Source organism: Pteropus alecto, unplaced genomic scaffold (genome assembly GCF_000325575.1).
Source record: "Pteropus alecto unplaced genomic scaffold, ASM32557v1 scaffold5, whole genome shotgun sequence".
Classification (NCBI taxonomy): domain Eukaryota; kingdom Metazoa; phylum Chordata; class Mammalia; order Chiroptera; family Pteropodidae; genus Pteropus; species Pteropus alecto.
Window position 1 is genome coordinate 7845253 of NW_006441953.1, and position 18945 is coordinate 7864197.

Consider the following 18945-nt stretch of genomic DNA (forward strand, 5'->3'; position numbering starts at 1 on the left):
CTCAGCAAATATTTTTTGTGTAATGAATCCGTCATGATCAGGAATACATGAACTTCCCCCAGAAGGCATGGACTGCACTATTTTTAGGCATTGTTTTCTTTTTCTGAAGGATTGATAAGCACAAAATTACTTAACCATTTGGCAAGCTTTGGCCAGTAAGAAATATAAGTCACAAATTATAGGATTCTTATTTACATGACATTTCTTTTTCAGCTTATATACTATAGCGATATTCCAAGTTGGGCAACTAAATAAGAATTAGGCTTTGGGGGTTTGGATCCAAATCAAACTTGACTCTTTGAGCTAATATTTCTTTTCTTTTTACTCTCTTGGTCTAATTTTTCTGTGTTTACAGCATATGCAAATATGTTTCTTATCGGTTTTTATTTACTACTACAGGAATCACTTTGAACTCTTCTAATCCTGATGGAGATGTTTTTCTCACAATAAACTCAGATCACATTGGGTTTTATCGTGTAAATTATGAAGAAACAACTTGGGACCAGATAGCTTTCAGACTTTCCTCTGATCACAAGGTAAGAGTAGCAATAATTGTGAATTATTTTATTTTTGTTCTAAGAACAGCATCTTAATGACATTATTTTTTCCTTTAATAATCATGTTTTGCATTAATAATCACATTTGCTACCTCTTTTTCTTCCTCTTCCCAGGCATTTTCATCTGCTGATCGGGCAAGTCTTATTGATGATGCCTTTGCCTTGGCAAGGTGGGTTTTGGAACGAGATAGAGCATTTAAACTACTGTGGATTTAGTCATAAATTCTAAATGAATTACGACAAAATTTAAGAATTAATTCATTTTAGTTTAAAATATTCAAAGCCCCTGTTTATAACATTGTTTTCTTTAACTCTTTTTTTTAAAGCTCATATGAACCTTATAGCCAAAGTACTGACTTTAGCTTTTAAACGTACACACAAAAATTCACCTACCCTATTGACGTTGATTATGGTTTGTCTGTGTCAGAGTCCTTGAGCTAATTGGTGACATTTACAAATGTTTAAACATTCACCTTCATAATTTTAATTTAATAAAAAGACAATGTGTTCCGTGAACTCAGTTCTGTGAGCTGAAGCCCATTATAAGACTTTTATGGCTAGAGTCATCAAATCTTTAGATCATTGGGGTAAGAAGAATGAAACATGGTGCTCTAGGATTGATCAGAAATAAGATATTACTTAAGAAACTTGGCTATTTTTTTTTTCATGGCCCGAAGGTAACCCAAACTTAAAAAGATAATAATTAACACATATTGGGGGACATAGAAGAGTAGTAACCATAGGTATTTTTTTTTTCAGGTAGTCTAACATCAGTAATTCAACAGGTATTAAGTTTCTGGCACTTTTGTAGGAGCTAGGGACACAGCAGACTTGGTTCGCTGGCTGTGTAGTGGCCTTATCATAGATATAAACAATGTACCAAGAATGAGACAATGTACCTCCAGTGGCTCCTCATCTGGGTCGATATCCCTTTTATGGGACCCTATATTTCCCCACGATATTACATTGCCATTGTTTACTAACTGTTCAGCTCACCCACCAAACTGTAAGTTTCATGAGAATAGGCACCCAGATTGTGGTCCTATTCATTTTATCCCCAGCTCCTGACTGTGCCTGGCCCATAGTAGGAGATGCTCATTAAATATGGGCTGGAAGGATAGCATAATAGCACTGATGCCATGGGAGAACTGTTTTATGCAGACTTCCTAGGTAGACTACTGAAAGTCAGAAAATCTTCTTGACACTTTTTAAGGAGAGAATTTATAGGGTTAAAAAACAAGTTCTCAAACCAGATTAAATTCTGGCTCTGTATAAACTTTAGTAAGATTTTTAACCTCTCTCTGGGTCAATTTCCTTATTAGTAAAATGGAGATGACTTCATAAGACTCTTGAGGAATAAATGAGCTAATGCACATAAAACACCCAAAACATTGTCTGGCCTATAATATGTGCTCAATAAATTGTATTACGTGACAAAAATGCATCCACTATTGATTAGAGCAACAAAGAAGCATTTAGAAAACCTCTTCTGAATTTGTAATCTAGATTCTCTTTATAGGTAATAAACAACATGATTCACTTTAGGGAATCTCCAAGTTTAATTCCCTGGATATATAACAGATTAATTATAATGTTTCCCCTTATTTGTGGTTTTGCTTTCTGCAGTTTCAGTTACCTGAAGTCACCTGCAGTCTGAAAATATTAGGTGAAAAATTCCAGAAATAAACAATTATTCATAAGTTTGAAATCGCTATTCTGAGTAGCATGATGAAATCTTGCACCATCTCACTTCATCCTGCTCAGGGAGTGAATTATCCCTTTGTCTAGCATCTCCACACTATATGTGCTACCTGCTCATTAGTCACTGAGTAGCCATCTCAGTTAACAGATCAACTGTCGCAGTATCACAGTGCTTGTGTTCAAGTAACCCTTATTTCACTTAATAATGCCACATTCACATAACATTTATTACAGTATATTATTACAATTGTTCTATTTTATTATTAGTTATTATTGTTAATATCTTATTGTGTCTAAGTTAGAAATTAAATTTTATCACAAGTATGTATGTGTAGGAAAAAACATATTATATTTCGGGTTAGGTACTATCCACAGTTTCAGGCATCTGCTGAGGGTCTTGGAATGTATCCCTTGTGGATAAGGGGCAACTACTGTATTTTCCTTATGTAACAGTATGTTAGTCACTCATTTAATAAATATTGATTGAGCACCTACTCTGTACCAGGCACTGTATAAACTTGGGAAATTAAGTGGTGAAAGAAGATGATCAATATTTTAAAACATAATAAAACCACTTAGAATTTTTCTCGGGAAAAACTCTCCTGCGAGTGCATAACGACCTTTTCCAAAGCTTAGTATCTTGGCTGTTAAAAATGACACAGAACTGTAATATCTTTATAGCTTAATTCCCATCACAACACAATGCACAGTTCTTTTTGCTTGGAGAAGTTAAAAAAAGCTTCTTGAACATTTCTCTCTGAGGAACTGTGTATAAAGCAAATAACTCTCACAAGTGAGACTTTCTCGCATTTGCTCAGCTCCTTGGCCATAGCCCCATAAAATTTTGAAGAGCTGCAGAAAGAAAGAGAAACAAATTGAAAAACCAAAAAATAAGTAGAATCACACAACAATCAATCTGGAAAATACCTGAGATATGACCCGAGATATTTCCTTCTGCAACAACATGAGAAAAATGGGACTCAGAGAGGAACAAACTCCACCAGTGTTGGTTAGAGACGAGACTAGATCACTCTAAAACTTTAGGGGGAAAAAAAGAAAATATGTGTAGCTAAATAAGTGCCTGTGGTCAGAGCAGGATTTACACAGTTCTACTCAGGTGTTCAAATAGAAAGGTAACTATCGTGTTTCATAAGAAGGACTAAACAGGCCCATCTAAAAATAAATGTATTTTTAATTCTCCTGTCCCCAATTTGAGGAGCTAGTACTCTTACTGCCCTGGATGGAATGTCCAGTTGGACATATTTTGTTAACATAAGGAGTAAAAATACACCCAGTCCCCCAAACAGGCTTAGTTCAATGATATGCCCAGCTCAGTGAAACTATAAAAGTTTTCAACTTTATTTAAAGTTTCTCCCAGCCCCCGACTCGGGCCAGCTTCAGGCCGGCCACCTGCAGTGGGAATGTGCTTGATTTCTTCTCTGTTCCGTGCTACTTCTCACTTATTATGCTGCCTCCGGTTCCTCCAGCCTTAAAGCAAGGAGAGCAAGTGAAGGCAGGAAAGATCCTGACATTTTGTCCACTTTGGGTCCTCTCTGAACCTTGTAGATGTTTAACACTGACTCTTTTCCTTGTGTGGTGTTTTCATGGTTATTTTCCCACTCACACTTATTCCATGGCCAAGGGTGATTCTCCTGCAGTTCCCTTGAGGGGCAAGCAAACTCCTCTGACCCACTTCTGGTCCATAGCAAGTATCCATGTATCCTCTTTCCCAACAACGTCTGGAAAGGCAGGCCACCCCAGGCAGTCTCATCTCTTCACTCTGAGGTCAGAGCTCTAGCCAACCACGGACTCTCATCCTTTAGATTTCTCAAGGTATCAGACACCAGACAACAATGCCTACAAGCTCCAGGATACTCAGGTAAAATTCTTCAAGTTGTCCCATTAAAAGCCTCTCGCCTAGGTTTGATGCGAGGGGAAAAGCCCTCACGGTACACTGACAGCACTTCCAAAAGCCCTCTTCTAAAATGTCCATCTTTCCCACTTAACTGTTCTAGCATCTTTATTAGGATGGTGGTGGGTTATCCGCTAAGCGTCCCAAAACCTGTCCTTGACCACTTTAGCCTTGATTTGGTGGGCCTGCATCTTACTGTGGAGTGTAGGCCAAGGAGCTTTTCTGCCTTGCCAAAACAGAGACAGAAAGAATCATTTGTTGCACACCTATAACAGTTGGTTTTGTCCTTTTCAGTAGCTAACACTATGCTCTGCAGCCCACTATGCGCTAAAGCCAGGATTGGGGTGAAGAATAACATAAGGGAAAGCAGAGAGTACTGGCTAACAAGTCCATGGGTGGGAGCAGAAGTCCCTGGGTGAACGAAGAATGTTACAGAGGATAGCTTAAAAGACCACCTAAGCTAAAAATACGAACAGGATTCCAGCCAGGTTTCAGGGATCAGTGGCTCCAACGATATCCAAGGTAAGGGCCAGGTTAGCAAATAAAGACTACCAGGTGAACATCAGCCATGCCAAGATTGCAGCTCTCTAGGTACACCAGTTTTACCTCTTTATAGGTGTTTGCAGAGGTGACCAGAGGATAACACAGGACTGGATAAGCAACTTTCCCACCTCCTTGTGGACAGCCTTTTAAAAGAAGGAAGAAGTAGGAGAATGGGGAAAGATCAAAAGGGATCTAGTTGATTGCAAAGACACTTTTTAGGCCAAAAATCTGAACTTAATTGACAAATTAACTTTGAGAGACCAGATATATGAGGACTTTCCAAAACTCTCGACACCACCTGAAGGCTTTGCTGAACATGAGCGTGTGGAGTCAGTTCCATCCATGTAGGTGTCTCTTTTAACTGTTCCACTGTCCCATTCAGGAGCCATGTTAATAAGACACTGTACTTAACTGGGGCTTCTCCGAGAAGGACTGAGCCATTTTTCTGTGTCAAGCACAAGGAAGCAAAAAGAAATTTTTTGTTACTAGATTTCCCAAACTTTCTGCATGCCTCAACCCAAGATAGGAGAGCAAGAATTCCCTCATAGGACCTCTTTTTCCTCTTCATTGAATTTGGTGGGAACTTTCTTTAAATTTTAGCCCTCGTTCTCTCTGCAGTATGAATAATAGGAAAATTCTATGGTTTAAGTCTTTCAGCCTAGGTTCTCACTATATAAATGAAAGATTTTTGAATAAATAAAGTTTCAAATGTCAACACAATATTCTAAATTTTTTTTTTTACTTAACAAACATACTCAATAAAACACTTCATTTCTCAATATTATTTATACTTTTATTAAGGAAGGCTGGATGCTCCAACATATAAATCCTTCTAAATTGATCAGGAACTGAGAAAAAGGAAAAATCAGCTCTCTGAACTGAAAAGAAAACTTTGTATCATATCTCATTCGTAAAAATCATATAATGTCAAAAAATTTTATTCTTATTTATCTCTCCAATACTAGTTCATCCTCTAATGAAACTCTTAGGGGAGAAGTCAATATATAATTACATTATTCTTCATTTACAAAATTACCTCAAACATAATAGCACTCAGTGCAGCAGTGTTACTAATCTGATCATTTAAAATATATTCTTTAAACTTTCAAAATGTAATTGGAAAAAAAGGATTCCTATCTAAAATTCCTTCCAAAACCTGGGCTAAAATTTGAAGTATAACAGATTTCTGAGAACATAATTTCAAAAAGTTCTAGAATCCCTTCTAAGGAGGAAGAAATTGGATTATTTTAACACTGAAATGTAAATAGTAACTTCAGAATTTCTGGAGGAACAAAACCTCTTTTTATTTAGTCATATTATTGGGAAATGTATAAAAAAGGAGATGTTTAAATGGGAAAGAAGTTCAGTTGGGATATTTTAAGCATTCATGATTTGTGAGTACTGTTATTCCTATGTTTTCTTCATACCAAAAGCAAATAATTCAATAAGATGCTTTTGTAATGGTATACTTGTCTGTCATAATTAGCTTATGAATCAAAAATTTAAACATTTCTATTTATCAGTATTAACCAAATAGCTAAACAATTTTAGTTTTATGTGAAATTTTGCCATGGTGATTTTTCAAATGTACAACTTTATATTCTTTCTCTTTACTATTGAGTGTTTGAAAGCATTGTGAACAAACCCCTTTTATTGGCTTCAGCAATCCATGCATTTTCTTAATCACATAATAGGAAGTTCTCATTAACATTGAATTCTATTATCCCCATATTGGTTTCTTCTGTTAAATGAAAACTAATCTATGTTTTTTGATTAATCATGTTTTTTTTCTTTCTTAGAGCTCAACTTCTGGATTATAAAGTGGCTCTGCACTTGACCAAGTATCTTAAAATGGAAAAGGATTTTTTACCATGGCAGAGAGTCATTTCAGCTATAACATATATCATTAGCATGTTTGAAGATGATAAAGAGCTATCCCCTATGATTGAGGTGATGTTAATGATATATCTTATGAAAGTAAATGTTTAGTCATTAGCAGACTAGAAAGATTTCTGAGAGAAGGAGCTCCTGGGAGACAAAAGCATATCTGCCTGCCAAGTACAATCAAAGGAAAGTGCAATGACTTGGAAAGTGTCAGTATTTCTGGTTCAGTATACCACTTAAAGGTATATTTTAGTGTTAAAAAGAATACAACGATTAATATTTTATTTAAAATGGACAATATTTTGGGGTTGCAGGGCTGGGTGAAAAAGGTAAAGGGATGAAGAAATACAAATTAGTAGTTACAAAACAGTCACTAGGCTGTAGAGTACAGAATAGTGAATATAGTTGAAATTACTGTAATGGCTGTGTGTAGTGCCAGATGGGTGCTAGACTAATCGGGGGGATCACTTCATAAATTAATTGAAACTAATATAAAATAATAAAAAATATATTTTTTTATAAAACAACATTTTAAACCCTAGATTCTAAGTAGATCCTTTTTGTAATGGACTTATCCAAGTCAAAATGAATTTATTTTTACCGAAATATATTATATTTCATGTTATTTTGACAATAACATTATTGTTACTGCTGTTATTTCCACACTGAGGTTTTATTACAAGGTAGTCATTTTAAATACTTTACTTTCTGCAGCACTTTGGCAAGGCACTTGTAATTTTAAACAAATTCTAGATTCAAATCTCTAGCTCTTCCACTTAGTAAATGAAAGAACTTGGACAAATGATTTAATATTTGTGAGTCTTAATTTTCTTTGTATGATAGGAATGTTAGCACTTGGTTGCCTATGGTAATGGGATAGCGAGGAACATGTAATATAAATGTCCTTTGTAAATCCAAAAGCAATATACAAATATTAGTTATCATTATTATTATTTTATAAATTCCTGAGCAATCTCATTAGTGCCATAAGTATGTCAGGTGTTATTCTATTTTTCAAAAATGTTAAGTAAGAAGTGGAAGTTAAAAGAGGCTTGCCCAAAGTTTTATAAAACACTGGAGACTGATCAGGATGGTCTTAGCTTCAGGATTGAAGCTAAATTGCAATGTGGTAAGAACTGAATATATCCCTTTCATGAAGACAGGCTCAAAGTTCTCTGAACTAGTAGAAAAAAAATGATTGGAACAGAAGGGGCTGTAGATTATAATAAATGAGAGACTATTGGTAAATAATGGATTATTACTCATTGAACATGATGTTTTTATTTCAGGAATACTTCAGAGATCAAGTGAAACCCATTGCAGATGATCTGACATGGGATGATACTGGAGACCACCTCGAAAAGTTATTTTTTACATTTTTAAACTAATATTAATTTAATATCTGTTTGTGTGTTCTAAAATGTATTGAAAAGTGTGTGTTTGTTTCCTAAGGTTACTCCGTACTTCGGTGTTAGGGCTTGCATGCAAAATGGGAGACCAAGAAGCCTTGGGCAATGCTTCTGAGTTATTTCAGCAGTGGCTAAGTGGGACTGTAAGGTGACTGTCCACCATGTTTTCATTTCTAGAAGATTTTAAACTGCGAAATGAAAACTTCAAATATCTGAAACACTGTTTATTCTTCTAGGATTCCTGTAAATCTCAGGCTCCTGGTATATAGGTATGGAATGCAGACCTCTGGCAATGAGACTTCATGGAACTACACTCTTGATCAATACCAGAAAACTTCATTAGCTCAAGAAAAAGAAAAACTGCTGTATGGATTAGCATCAGTGAAGAACGTTACTCTTTTGTCAAGGTAAGTTGGAACTCTTTTTTTTCATGTCTATGAATGGCATTTGATGGTTTCAGTCTCTTTTAGATGCTAATTAAAGTATGATATATTTCCAGAAAATCTATTATAAATTATTTTTCCTGCCAGAAACAAAGTATCTATGTAATAGTGGCTTAAATAATAAAGAAATGTAATCTCATATGAAAAAATGCTGGAGGTAGACAGTTTTCAGCTGTGTGCAGTGGTTCAATATTTTTGTCTAAGACCTGGGCTCCTGCTCTTTCTGTTTTGTCACCTCAACATGTTGGATGTCTCATGACTTCCTGAGCTCCAAACATTTTTTTTTTCCACACATATGTGTTCAATGGAAGAAAGACAGGAGCAAAGAGTCCCTCCTCACAGGGTGCTATATGTTACGTTAAGAGGTCAGTTCCCTCCACTTCCCCTCATAATCCAGAACTGGTCACACTTGATCACATGAGTCTACCACTTGATCATTTGTGGACTTGGAGGAACTTAAATTCCTTTTACTGATTTGGGTCAATCATGATACTCTAAAGCTGAGATGAGAGTCTACCTTCCCTAGGATCAAAGATACCTTGATTCAACCCCTGAACAAAACTGGTCTCTGTCAGTAGAGGAGTGTCTGCCACAATATGCACACACGCACACACACACAAAGTGCATTTACAGTCCACTCAAAAGGTGTAAAGACTGCTCGAAGCTCATTTATGAATCTGCTCCCACTCTCACATATGACCCAAATCAACTAACTTCTGCCTTAATTAGTGTTTTTGCTTAGTTATGGTCTTTGAGTTATTTACTTCATTCATTTAATCAACACTTATAATATCCTTTCTATGTATAAGTATCTAGATTTGGGGAATAAAAATGAATGAGACATGATATCTATCCTTGAGAAACTCATAGGTGCATGGGAGAGGCAGAATGTAAATTATAAATTACAATGCAGTAAGCAATTTGTAAGGACTACCAGAAACAGTTTGTTTTCACCTGGCAGGACCAACAATACACCTTCACCATCTTGCCTCAAGGCTATATGTCAGTTCTGCTCACTTCCCTAAGACAGTCTACCAAGAACTTGACCATCTTGACAGTCCATAAAACATCACATTAATCTATTACCTGGATGGCATTGTGCTAATTATATCTGATGAGAAAATTAACAAATGCTTAGATGCCTTCCTAAGACATGAATCAGAATGTAAAAGATAAATTGCACAAAAATTCAGGGGCCCACCCCGCTAGTGCATTTCTGAAAGTTGAATGGTCTAGAGCATGTTGAAATATTCTCTGTAGATACAGCCAGGGCATAAATTTAATAAAAATCTATTGATTTGGCTGCTTAATTTATTGATTTGGACTTATTTGCATTATACTACAATTATACCCAACTAATCTAACCATATAGATTACATTGGGAGGTTGTTTATTACAATCTTGTGAAGAACAAATAAGACTTAACTGTGATTCCATAATAAAATAAGAGTATAAATACTTTCCCTTAACTTATGGCTTCCTTTTTATAGTTCAGTGGGATAATAGATAAATGGGTAAAGTGTTTCTATTTAATAGATACAATTCCTTATTTAATTAATATTTAAAATTGTGATGTTTATTGTTTTTACTACTTTCAAAATAATTCAATTTTTAATGTTTCTGTAGTTTATATTTCAGTAGTCCTCAAAATCATAGGTTTTTTTTAAAAAACGATTAAATATTTTTGAAAAAAATTAAATTGTGTTTTACCATTTGTCATATTTAATTAACTTTGTTGATTTGTGCATTGAGAATCGAATTATAGGAATGAAAGCTATGTTCTATTAGAATTTAGCTAAGGGTGAACATTAAAATTCATTTTGAATTTTTGGCTTGTCTTAGGTATTTGGATTTGCTCAAAGACTCAAACCTTATTAAAACTCAGGATGTGTTTACAGTCATCCGATATATCTCATATAACAGCTATGGCAAGACCATGGCCTGGAATTGGATACAGCTCAACTGGGAATATTTAGTCAACAGGTGGGATGATCAGATAATAGTTTGTTGTTCTCTTTGTTGGATACTATTTATAAGTTCTTTCTTTTTCTCTTTACTGTACTTCTTCTGACATCTGTACAATATATGAAATGGCATATTATACAAGTTAAAGGATCATAGTATTTTCCTTACAGAGAAGCAGTATACTAATTAATTTTCAGCATAATTTCTTATTTTGGAAAATATTGTTTCTACCTGATTTATAGAATTCTGAGATCTGAAGAAATGCCTAAATCACATTATTTTTAGTTTGATTAAAATAAGTTAATATAATTCTGCCTGTTATGCAAGCACCTAGCATAATTCCAGGCACATTTTTAGTTCTCAATTAATATTTAATGAAAACTAAATGAGAATTCCTGGACTTAGGTTCAAATTATAGCCCTATATCTTACTGAACTTATATGGATAATAACTTTTATCTCCCTTGACCAGATAATTAAATTTTAGGTATTTTGAAAAGTTCTTAAAAGGGAACTATGTTTCTCAGGCAATAACAGTTTTAAAATGGGAAATAGTAAATTAATTAAAGGGATGCTTTCCCAAATTTCTTATTTCTTTGGTCTCATACAGAAAAAATATTGCTATTCTTGGTCCCGATCTTCTAAATTTAATGCTTATTTTCATTAAAAAGATATTTCTTTGACAGGGTATGAAATATAATATAGGTTATATATGCCAATCAAATGTGAAAATATTAACCAAAAGACACTTACCATCTGTAATCCCCAACCCAGGAAATAACCTCTGTTATCCTTTCCTAATTTCTTCTGTCTTCCTGTCGGCACTACCTAGTTGATTGCCTTATCAGAAATACTAACTATGATGATAACTTTTATTTCTATTCTCTTTTCTACTCTACAATTCACCAGAGTGCCACTATGTTGCTTTACATTTCTCATTCTTCTGAGATCCAGATTATATCTCCAGCTCTCAGCCAAAATATCTTCCATTGCTTTTGCTTATTTTTGATAAATTTTTGCCTTTTCTATTCTTGCAACAATTGAGTGTAACTGCTCATCCACCTCTATGAAGATTAATTGGCATATGGGTGTGTGTGTGTCCATGTGTGGGTTCATGCTTTGTTCATCTGTTTATAATCGTTTCAATAAAATGCTTGCTTTAGAATGAATAAATCTACCTATTCAGAACATGTTGAAATGTGGGGTTAACAGTTCATATTCTGCAAGATAATACCTTCCATTTTGAAAGATACATACTTAGTGACAAATATTGTGTAGTTTTAATTTGAAAAGACTATAAAATGGTTTTTTTGGTATATGCTGCAAGAAACCTATATAGATGAAGAGCAATGTTTATTTTTGCATTGTTGTGAAAAGAGAAGCAAATAATGTTAATTTTGCATGATAAAATGGTCATCCCCTTATTGTTTATTAAATAGAACAGTGATCCTCAACCTTTTTGGCACCAGGGACCCGTGCTCCTGTGAGAATCTAATGCCTGATAATCTGAGGCAGTGATGCTAGTGCTGGGGGACAGTTGCAAATACAGATGAAGCTTCATTCACTTGCCTGCCACTCACTTCCTGCTGTGTGGCCCTGTTCCAAAAAGGCCACTGACTGGTACCGGTCCATGACCCAGGGGTTGGAGATCCCTGAAATAGCGTATTTCTCAAGGCCTATTTGAATAGCTCCGATGTAATTTATTTCAACTGATGCATTTTTCATTTTTAAAAACTGGTTCATTTTTATTCCTCTTTAAAATTTAAGAAGTACTAAAAAACAGGTGTAACCTTGTCATAAGTCATAAACATCTGGCCTTAAAGTAAATCTATTAGACATAATACTGAATTTTTTTCAAGAAAAATAAATCGATAAACTAATTCTAGTGCTAGTTCCAAAACCCTCACCCAAGGTTTTTAATATTTCTTCACAGTCTAGTGATCTAATTCTCATGAGGTATTATTTTAAATAACTTCAAACATAAAATTATGTAATAACCATATATTCAACATACACACATGAAAACGGACAATCTCCAATATCAATTATGGTTAGTTTAAATAAAGAGAATTTTCGCATTAAAATTGGATAAGACCAATTAAATAGAAATGAGCCAAGCTTTATCCAAATATTTCCAAACTCTTGAACATTTTCTAGACTTCAGAATGAGTGGTTTTACTGCCTCTATTTCTGAACAATTTATTGTCATCCTAAAATAAATAAGCTGCTTTTTTTATAAAGCTTTTATGATGTGATTTTTATGACAACTGATGGCCACACCACTAATGTCTTTTCCAGTTGAGACTTAACCACAAAGTTCCAAAGATATTTCAGAAATTTTTCTTTGCTTTTTTAAAATTTCACTAAACTAATAGATGAAACTGAAGTTGGATGAACCCCATAAATCAGTTGGTTTTAATTTATGACTATGGCTGAAAAAATTAAGTCAATGAGACATGACTGGAATTATTTAAACAATACTTCATAAACAAAATAATTTAATAAATACTTTGTGTTCATCAAAATCATTTATTTTGGGAAACATAACCATACTTATGTAACTATTAAGTCTGAGAAGATTATTTTCACATAAATGTTTTTTTTAAATGTTTAAGATATAATTAAATCTTTATTTTTGTTTTAAAAGTGATGAATGTGATAAATATATAGCATATTTCCCCTTCAGTGCTAAACTTTATGTGGTATTACTGGTTTCTTAGGTATGAACATATTTTGTTCTTACACTTCTAGTGTTTATATAGGTAGTTGCAGTCTTTATTCAATCGATTCATTGCTAGTTCTCAAATATATCCTTTAATTTTTAGTCCTTAATAACAAAATAGAAGAGGAAAATTATAGAAATTATAGAAGGGCATTGAGAAAAATTGTTTTCTTACCTGTAATTAGCAGATTTTCTTTGAATCTGTAGAATATAATTACAGTGACTTACTGCGATTTCCTTTTTTAAATCCCCATTTTCTTATTATAATAGTATTATTGTTTTGCACAAAATGCAGATAAGCAAAAATAAGGATGCAAAAATCACCCACAATCCTACCATCTAGAAATAACCCCTGTTGTCACACTCTTGTTTTTTAAGTCATTTTTTATGGCAATTTATTTACAGAAATAGAATCATATTATTCATTTGGTTTTATAACCTTTTTTCCCCAGATCATTCTATATTGTGGACATCTCTTCATGTCTTTAAGTGTGCTTCTTCAATGTTATTTTTAATGCTCACCTATGTTCCAATGTGTAGATATGTCTTAGTTTATTTAGCCAGTCTCCATCTGTTAGACAATAGAATTGTTCCAAATTTGCCACTATATAAATAATGTATTGATGGATATCTTTGAAACTGAATCACTTTGTTCTTTGAATGTCCTTGACAATTTCCTTAAAATACAAATAATACTGGAAGTAATACTGTTCTGTTAAAAGATGATTTTATTTTTAGGGTTTCTGATGAATGTTGCAGAATTGTCACCCAGAAAAAATTTTACTAATAACTTTGCCTATGTTTCCAACCTTTGCCAATGCTCAGTGCTGTCATTTAAAAATATTCTTGCTAACTGAGTATGTTAAAACTGGTATCTCATTTTAAATTATAATTTTTTCATCTAGTAAATCTCAATGAGCATCTACTGTGTGCTAGGCACTGTGCTTGGCATTGAAGATACGATGGTAAAGGGAAACAAATCTGGTTCCTTGTCCTCATGGAGCTTAGAGTCTAGCAATGGAAACCATTATTAAGTAAAGAATCACACAAATATGTGTATACTTAAAAATGTAATAATTTCAAATAGAAGAGGTTCAGGGCACACTGAAAGTGTGTAGATGGAAAACTGACCATGTCAAGAGAAGTTGGAGGGTTAAGGGCTTCCCTAAGAAAGTGATGGTTGAGCTGAATTCTGAAAGAAAGACAGGAGTTAATTAGGTAAACAGGAAGTGAAGCATTCCTGGCTGAATGCTTACTCTCAGAAAAGAGGAAAGGTAAGCTTTGCAGAGTCACATTAAGATTTGGGCTTTTGTTCTAAGAGCAGTAAGCCACTAAAGAGTTTTAAGTAAGAAAATGAAATGATCGATTTTACTTTGAAAAGAAATCTCTGGTGCTGAGATACAGCACAGACCTAGATGGGGGCCAAAGCGAATTTGGGGAAAGCAGGTAGAGAGCTATTGCAGTAGTCTTGACAAAAGGTAGTGGTAGATTGAACTATGGATGTAATGATGGAGATAAGGACATAAGAACAACATTTTGAAATAGATGGTAGATTAGAAATGGGAGATAAAAGTGAGCTGTCAAGAATAATGCCATAATTTTGAGAAAAGATACGATTTGCAGAATGGTGAGTTTCTTTTGCTGTATATGATGCCTTTGAGTCTCTTGAGATGTTAAAACAAAGATTGTCTCAAGGTTATAAATCCCTTGTCAAACACTACTTAAGGTTTGAGTAAACTAAAGACTAAAAAATGCCCATTAGATTTATTGGCATAAAAGCTATTGTAATTCTAGAAAGAGTTTTTCAGTGGAGTGATGGGGGCAGAACCCAAATTAAAACAAATCAATAAATGAGTCAGTGGTGAGGAGATGGAAACAAGAACTACAGAGAAATATCTTGAAAAGTTTGACTATGAATGGGAATGTGAGAGAAAAGAAATTAAGAAATATAACAGATCAAGGGAAATGGTTTTTTTTAATAAAATAAAATTTTAATATGTTTAATATATTTAAAAGTGGATAAGAAATATCCAGTGAAGAATGAAAAATTTAATATGTAAGAGAGAAAAAATATTTTTTTAAATTAAGCTTTTAAGAAAATGGCGAGAACTAGGAATCACAGTACAGGTGATAGAAGGAAAATAGGTACATTTGTATGTTTGTAAGCTAAAAGATATAGGAGTTACTATGTATTTTCCCGGTGAAGTGAAGGCAAGGGAGTGGGGAGGAAGGGAAGAAGGGGAGTGTTTGGAGGTTGGAAGAGAGTGAAAACATTTGGGAAAAAAAAACAATTCAAAGAGGAAGAAAATGAGTTTGCCAGGATAATGTAGGATGATTGCCAAGTTAGAGAGCTTATTTAAGAATAATATCCATGAATTTAAAGTGAGACATTATAGGGAAAGTTGGATGACCTCCCTTGGGAGAACTTGGCTACCTGGTGCAAACAGAAAAAATGGCTGTTGATTTCATCTAAAGCTGGAGTTTTGCCAGACACAAACTATTAAAATAGAGAGTTTAGAGCTTGGGCAAAAATGTTATTGAAAGTGGTAGACTGTGAAATCTAGATTGTATAAGGAAATAAGGGAAAGAAAAGGAAGAGCTGATGGTCCAGGAGAAAGTAGGGGTAGAGATGGTCAATGCAACAGAAATCCAGATTTAGTCAAAGAATGGTCATAGTGGAAACTGAAAGATAAATTACATCATGGAGGGTGCATAAGCAAATCATTTTATAGGAAGAGTACTTATGGATGATCACAAGGTATAACCATGGGAATTGGTGGCAGAGGTGGAGTGAGGAAAATATCACTGGAAATAAGGAGGTCAAAAAAACTAAAGAGCTAAGATGTTATATTAATTACCCATGCGTACTTCGAAATCACCTCACAGAATGGAATGACTTGGAGTAGAGAGGAAAACTAGGAGTCAGGTGCCAAAGTGCATCATAAATGAGGTAAGAAAGAATAACCTGAAGGAACATAGGTCTTTATAGAGAGTGGAAGAATAATGGTCTGGAAGCAGCAATGGTGGGACTCGACACACCTATTCCATTTCTGACCTGGTGCTATGAACAATGAGAGAAAATAAATATTCCCCAAATGAGAAGTGGTATTCCCTGTAAAGGGATAGTTCCAGAGCACTAGATTGAATGGTTCAAGAAAGTGGGAATATCTAGGAGGCTAAGTCAGAGTGGCAAGAAGGTACACATATTGTAGGGACAGTGTTGAGAATAGATGCCTCAGAATCTTAGATTTTTGGATAGTGGCTGATGAGATGAAGTAAAGGGAAAGTGATTGCCTTAGACTTCTAAGACATAAAAGATGAGAGACACGGTGGATTTAAATTCAGTGGTGTCGGTGATAAGCGTGAGCATTGGACCTAGTGCACTGAAGATCATGGTTAATTATTAGAACTTTTCATCTTCTTCCCATTGGTATATTCTCTTTCTATTTCTTCTGCAAACTACCAATTCATTATTTTGCTAATTTTATGTTTGCATATTTCTCCCTCTCACTAATTGGAAAGATTCTTTATATAGTGAAAATACTTGTTCTTTTTAAAACAAAGTAATAAATTTTGACTTTTAATTTTATGGCTTTTTTTAGTATGAAACTTTAAAAAATGCATGTGCAACAAACTTTATCAGTTTTTATTTTTATGGTTTCTGCCTTTGCTATGTGATAATTTTAAATGTAAAATTTCTCCTACTGCTTGTTGACTCCTTTATCTAATGATATATTTTCTTTCATCCTTCCCCAAACTTCCAACAGCTTACATTTTATACATATTTTCATAGTTGTTTTTTTTGCACTGCGATTAGTAGCGATGAGATGTTTACCTATCACCAATCATTGGTGTTATGGCCTATAATGAAATTTCTGATTCTTGCTCTTTAAGAGAGAAAATACAAAAGGGACAAGGATGTAGATGATATTCTATCTTTGCACTTAGCTTCAAGTGTCTTTACTTAGCCAGGCTGATACAGATTATAACTCCAAAATACAAGTAGTTAATAAAGCTTTTTGAAAGCAAGATAAATAGCCTATATTCAAATTTCTGTATATGCAGGAAGATCCGTAGAGTATTAGCATAAAGGTGATAGAGCTTTTCTGCTATAACAGAAAGATAGAAGTAATTATTTCTCATTCAGGTTAGTCTCCTTAAGTCAGCATTCCTAGTTGTTAGATGGTTTTGCAGCTTTAAACCTAGAGCCTCATCCTATCTGTGATTAAAACTTGGAGAAAGAGGAGGATAAAAAAACAAACAAACAAGAAATCTAAGGCAAGCAATTTTCTTAAGTGAAGAGGCATAAGTTGAACATACCACTTCTGCTTCTGTTCCAATGATAAGAATTGGGTCACCTATCTCCACCTAGCTATGAAGGAAGCTGAGAAATGTAGACTCTAGCTGGGTTTTCATGTGTACAGATGAAAGGAGAGCTGATTTCAAGAATAAAACAAGCTGTCTACCATGTCTGGGAAAGTGACATGAATCTATCTACAAAAAGAAGTGCAGAGTTTCCTAAGAATTTCTCCTGAATAGAATTATTTTAGATTAAATGTTATGCTTACTTTGAAAATTACTTTTTAAAAAATCCACAAAATAAAAAGGAAATGTCTGCATCTAGAGAAAAGATTTAAAGTGCTGTGTACTTATATTCCCTTTTACTCCTCTAAATTTCTCTTCAGATACACAATCAATGACAGATACCTTGGCCGGATAGTCACAATAGCAGAGCCATTCAACACTGAACTACAGCTCTGGGAGGTATGAAGATAAAACCTCTAAACTTGTCTTAGAAGGAACAAAACTAAACTTTTCCAAAAAACAGAAATGGTATTTTCTCTATTCAGATCACAGAAGACTAAAAGAAAGGAATAATTATTATATCTAAGTAAATGTATACCTATAATAAAAAAAGATGAAAAAAATCTGTACATATTCAGCATAGACAGAATCATTGTAGGCCTAACTACATAGGACACATCAGCAACAACATAATGTTTTTAAATTCTATTTCTGACCTGTGCTTGGTCAAATCCTCAGACACAGAACCCTCAGATATGAAGGGCCAACTGTACATCAAAACATCATGATATATACCTTAACTGTGTGCAGTTATTGACAACTGTATCTCAATAAAGCAAAAAAAAAAAGTAACAATTAAAGAATAAAATACAGACCTATTTTTTCTAAACTGAAAAAAATTCAAATAAGCAAGAAACAAAGTTTAAGATATGAGTAAAGCAAGGTCTTGAGAGCTTAGAAGTCTGCATGAGATCATTCAGGTTAGCAATGCATGAAAAGTATATCTCCCCTTTCCTAGTAAATGTTATCCCAAAATAAGATGGTCAAGATGTGATTCTTTTCAGAATTTGTAGTTTTGGAATTTCAAAACTAAATCTAAATCTTTTAGGTTTCAAATATCTCAATTCCCGGAGGAGAGAAAACGTATATTAATATTGGACACATTATATGAATTTTCAATATCTGTGTATTAGATATTGGAATGTTAACATTCTTCTGTGTGTTAAGAAACAAAATAGTTCTTATTTTTGTAAATAGCAAATCATACTATGCTTGAGTTTAGGGGAGAGTTTTGGAGGGAAGTAAGAAGATAAAACCAAATTTAACAGATTTTTATGTGTTCTTAATAAGTGAACTGCAAGTATATTAACTGTTCTAGACCCCAGGAGTGAAAGGCTAAACACAGCCATCATTCCAGGGACCACCCTGGGGAATGTACAGAAAACAGAGAATCCAGCAGTAGCAGGAACGGGCATGCCAGCTGCTAGCATGCTGCTCTCTTTCCC

General features: G+C 34.2%; 1 protein-coding gene across 1 annotated transcript in view; it reads left to right on the top strand.

Moving 5' to 3' along the window:
• ENPEP (glutamyl aminopeptidase) overlaps positions 1-18945 on the top strand; it is a 73213-nt gene that overhangs the window by 53237 nt on the left and 1031 nt on the right. Inside the window, exons 12-19 of the mRNA XM_015594838.2 lie at positions 356-536; positions 672-727; positions 6513-6663; positions 7887-7960; positions 8050-8154; positions 8243-8413; positions 10292-10432; positions 17821-17899. Coding sequence (XP_015450324.1) covers positions 356-536; positions 672-727; positions 6513-6663; positions 7887-7960; positions 8050-8154; positions 8243-8413; positions 10292-10432; positions 17821-17899 — 958 coding nt within the window. The remainder of the gene's footprint in view (positions 1-355; positions 537-671; positions 728-6512; positions 6664-7886; positions 7961-8049; positions 8155-8242; positions 8414-10291; positions 10433-17820; positions 17900-18945) is intronic.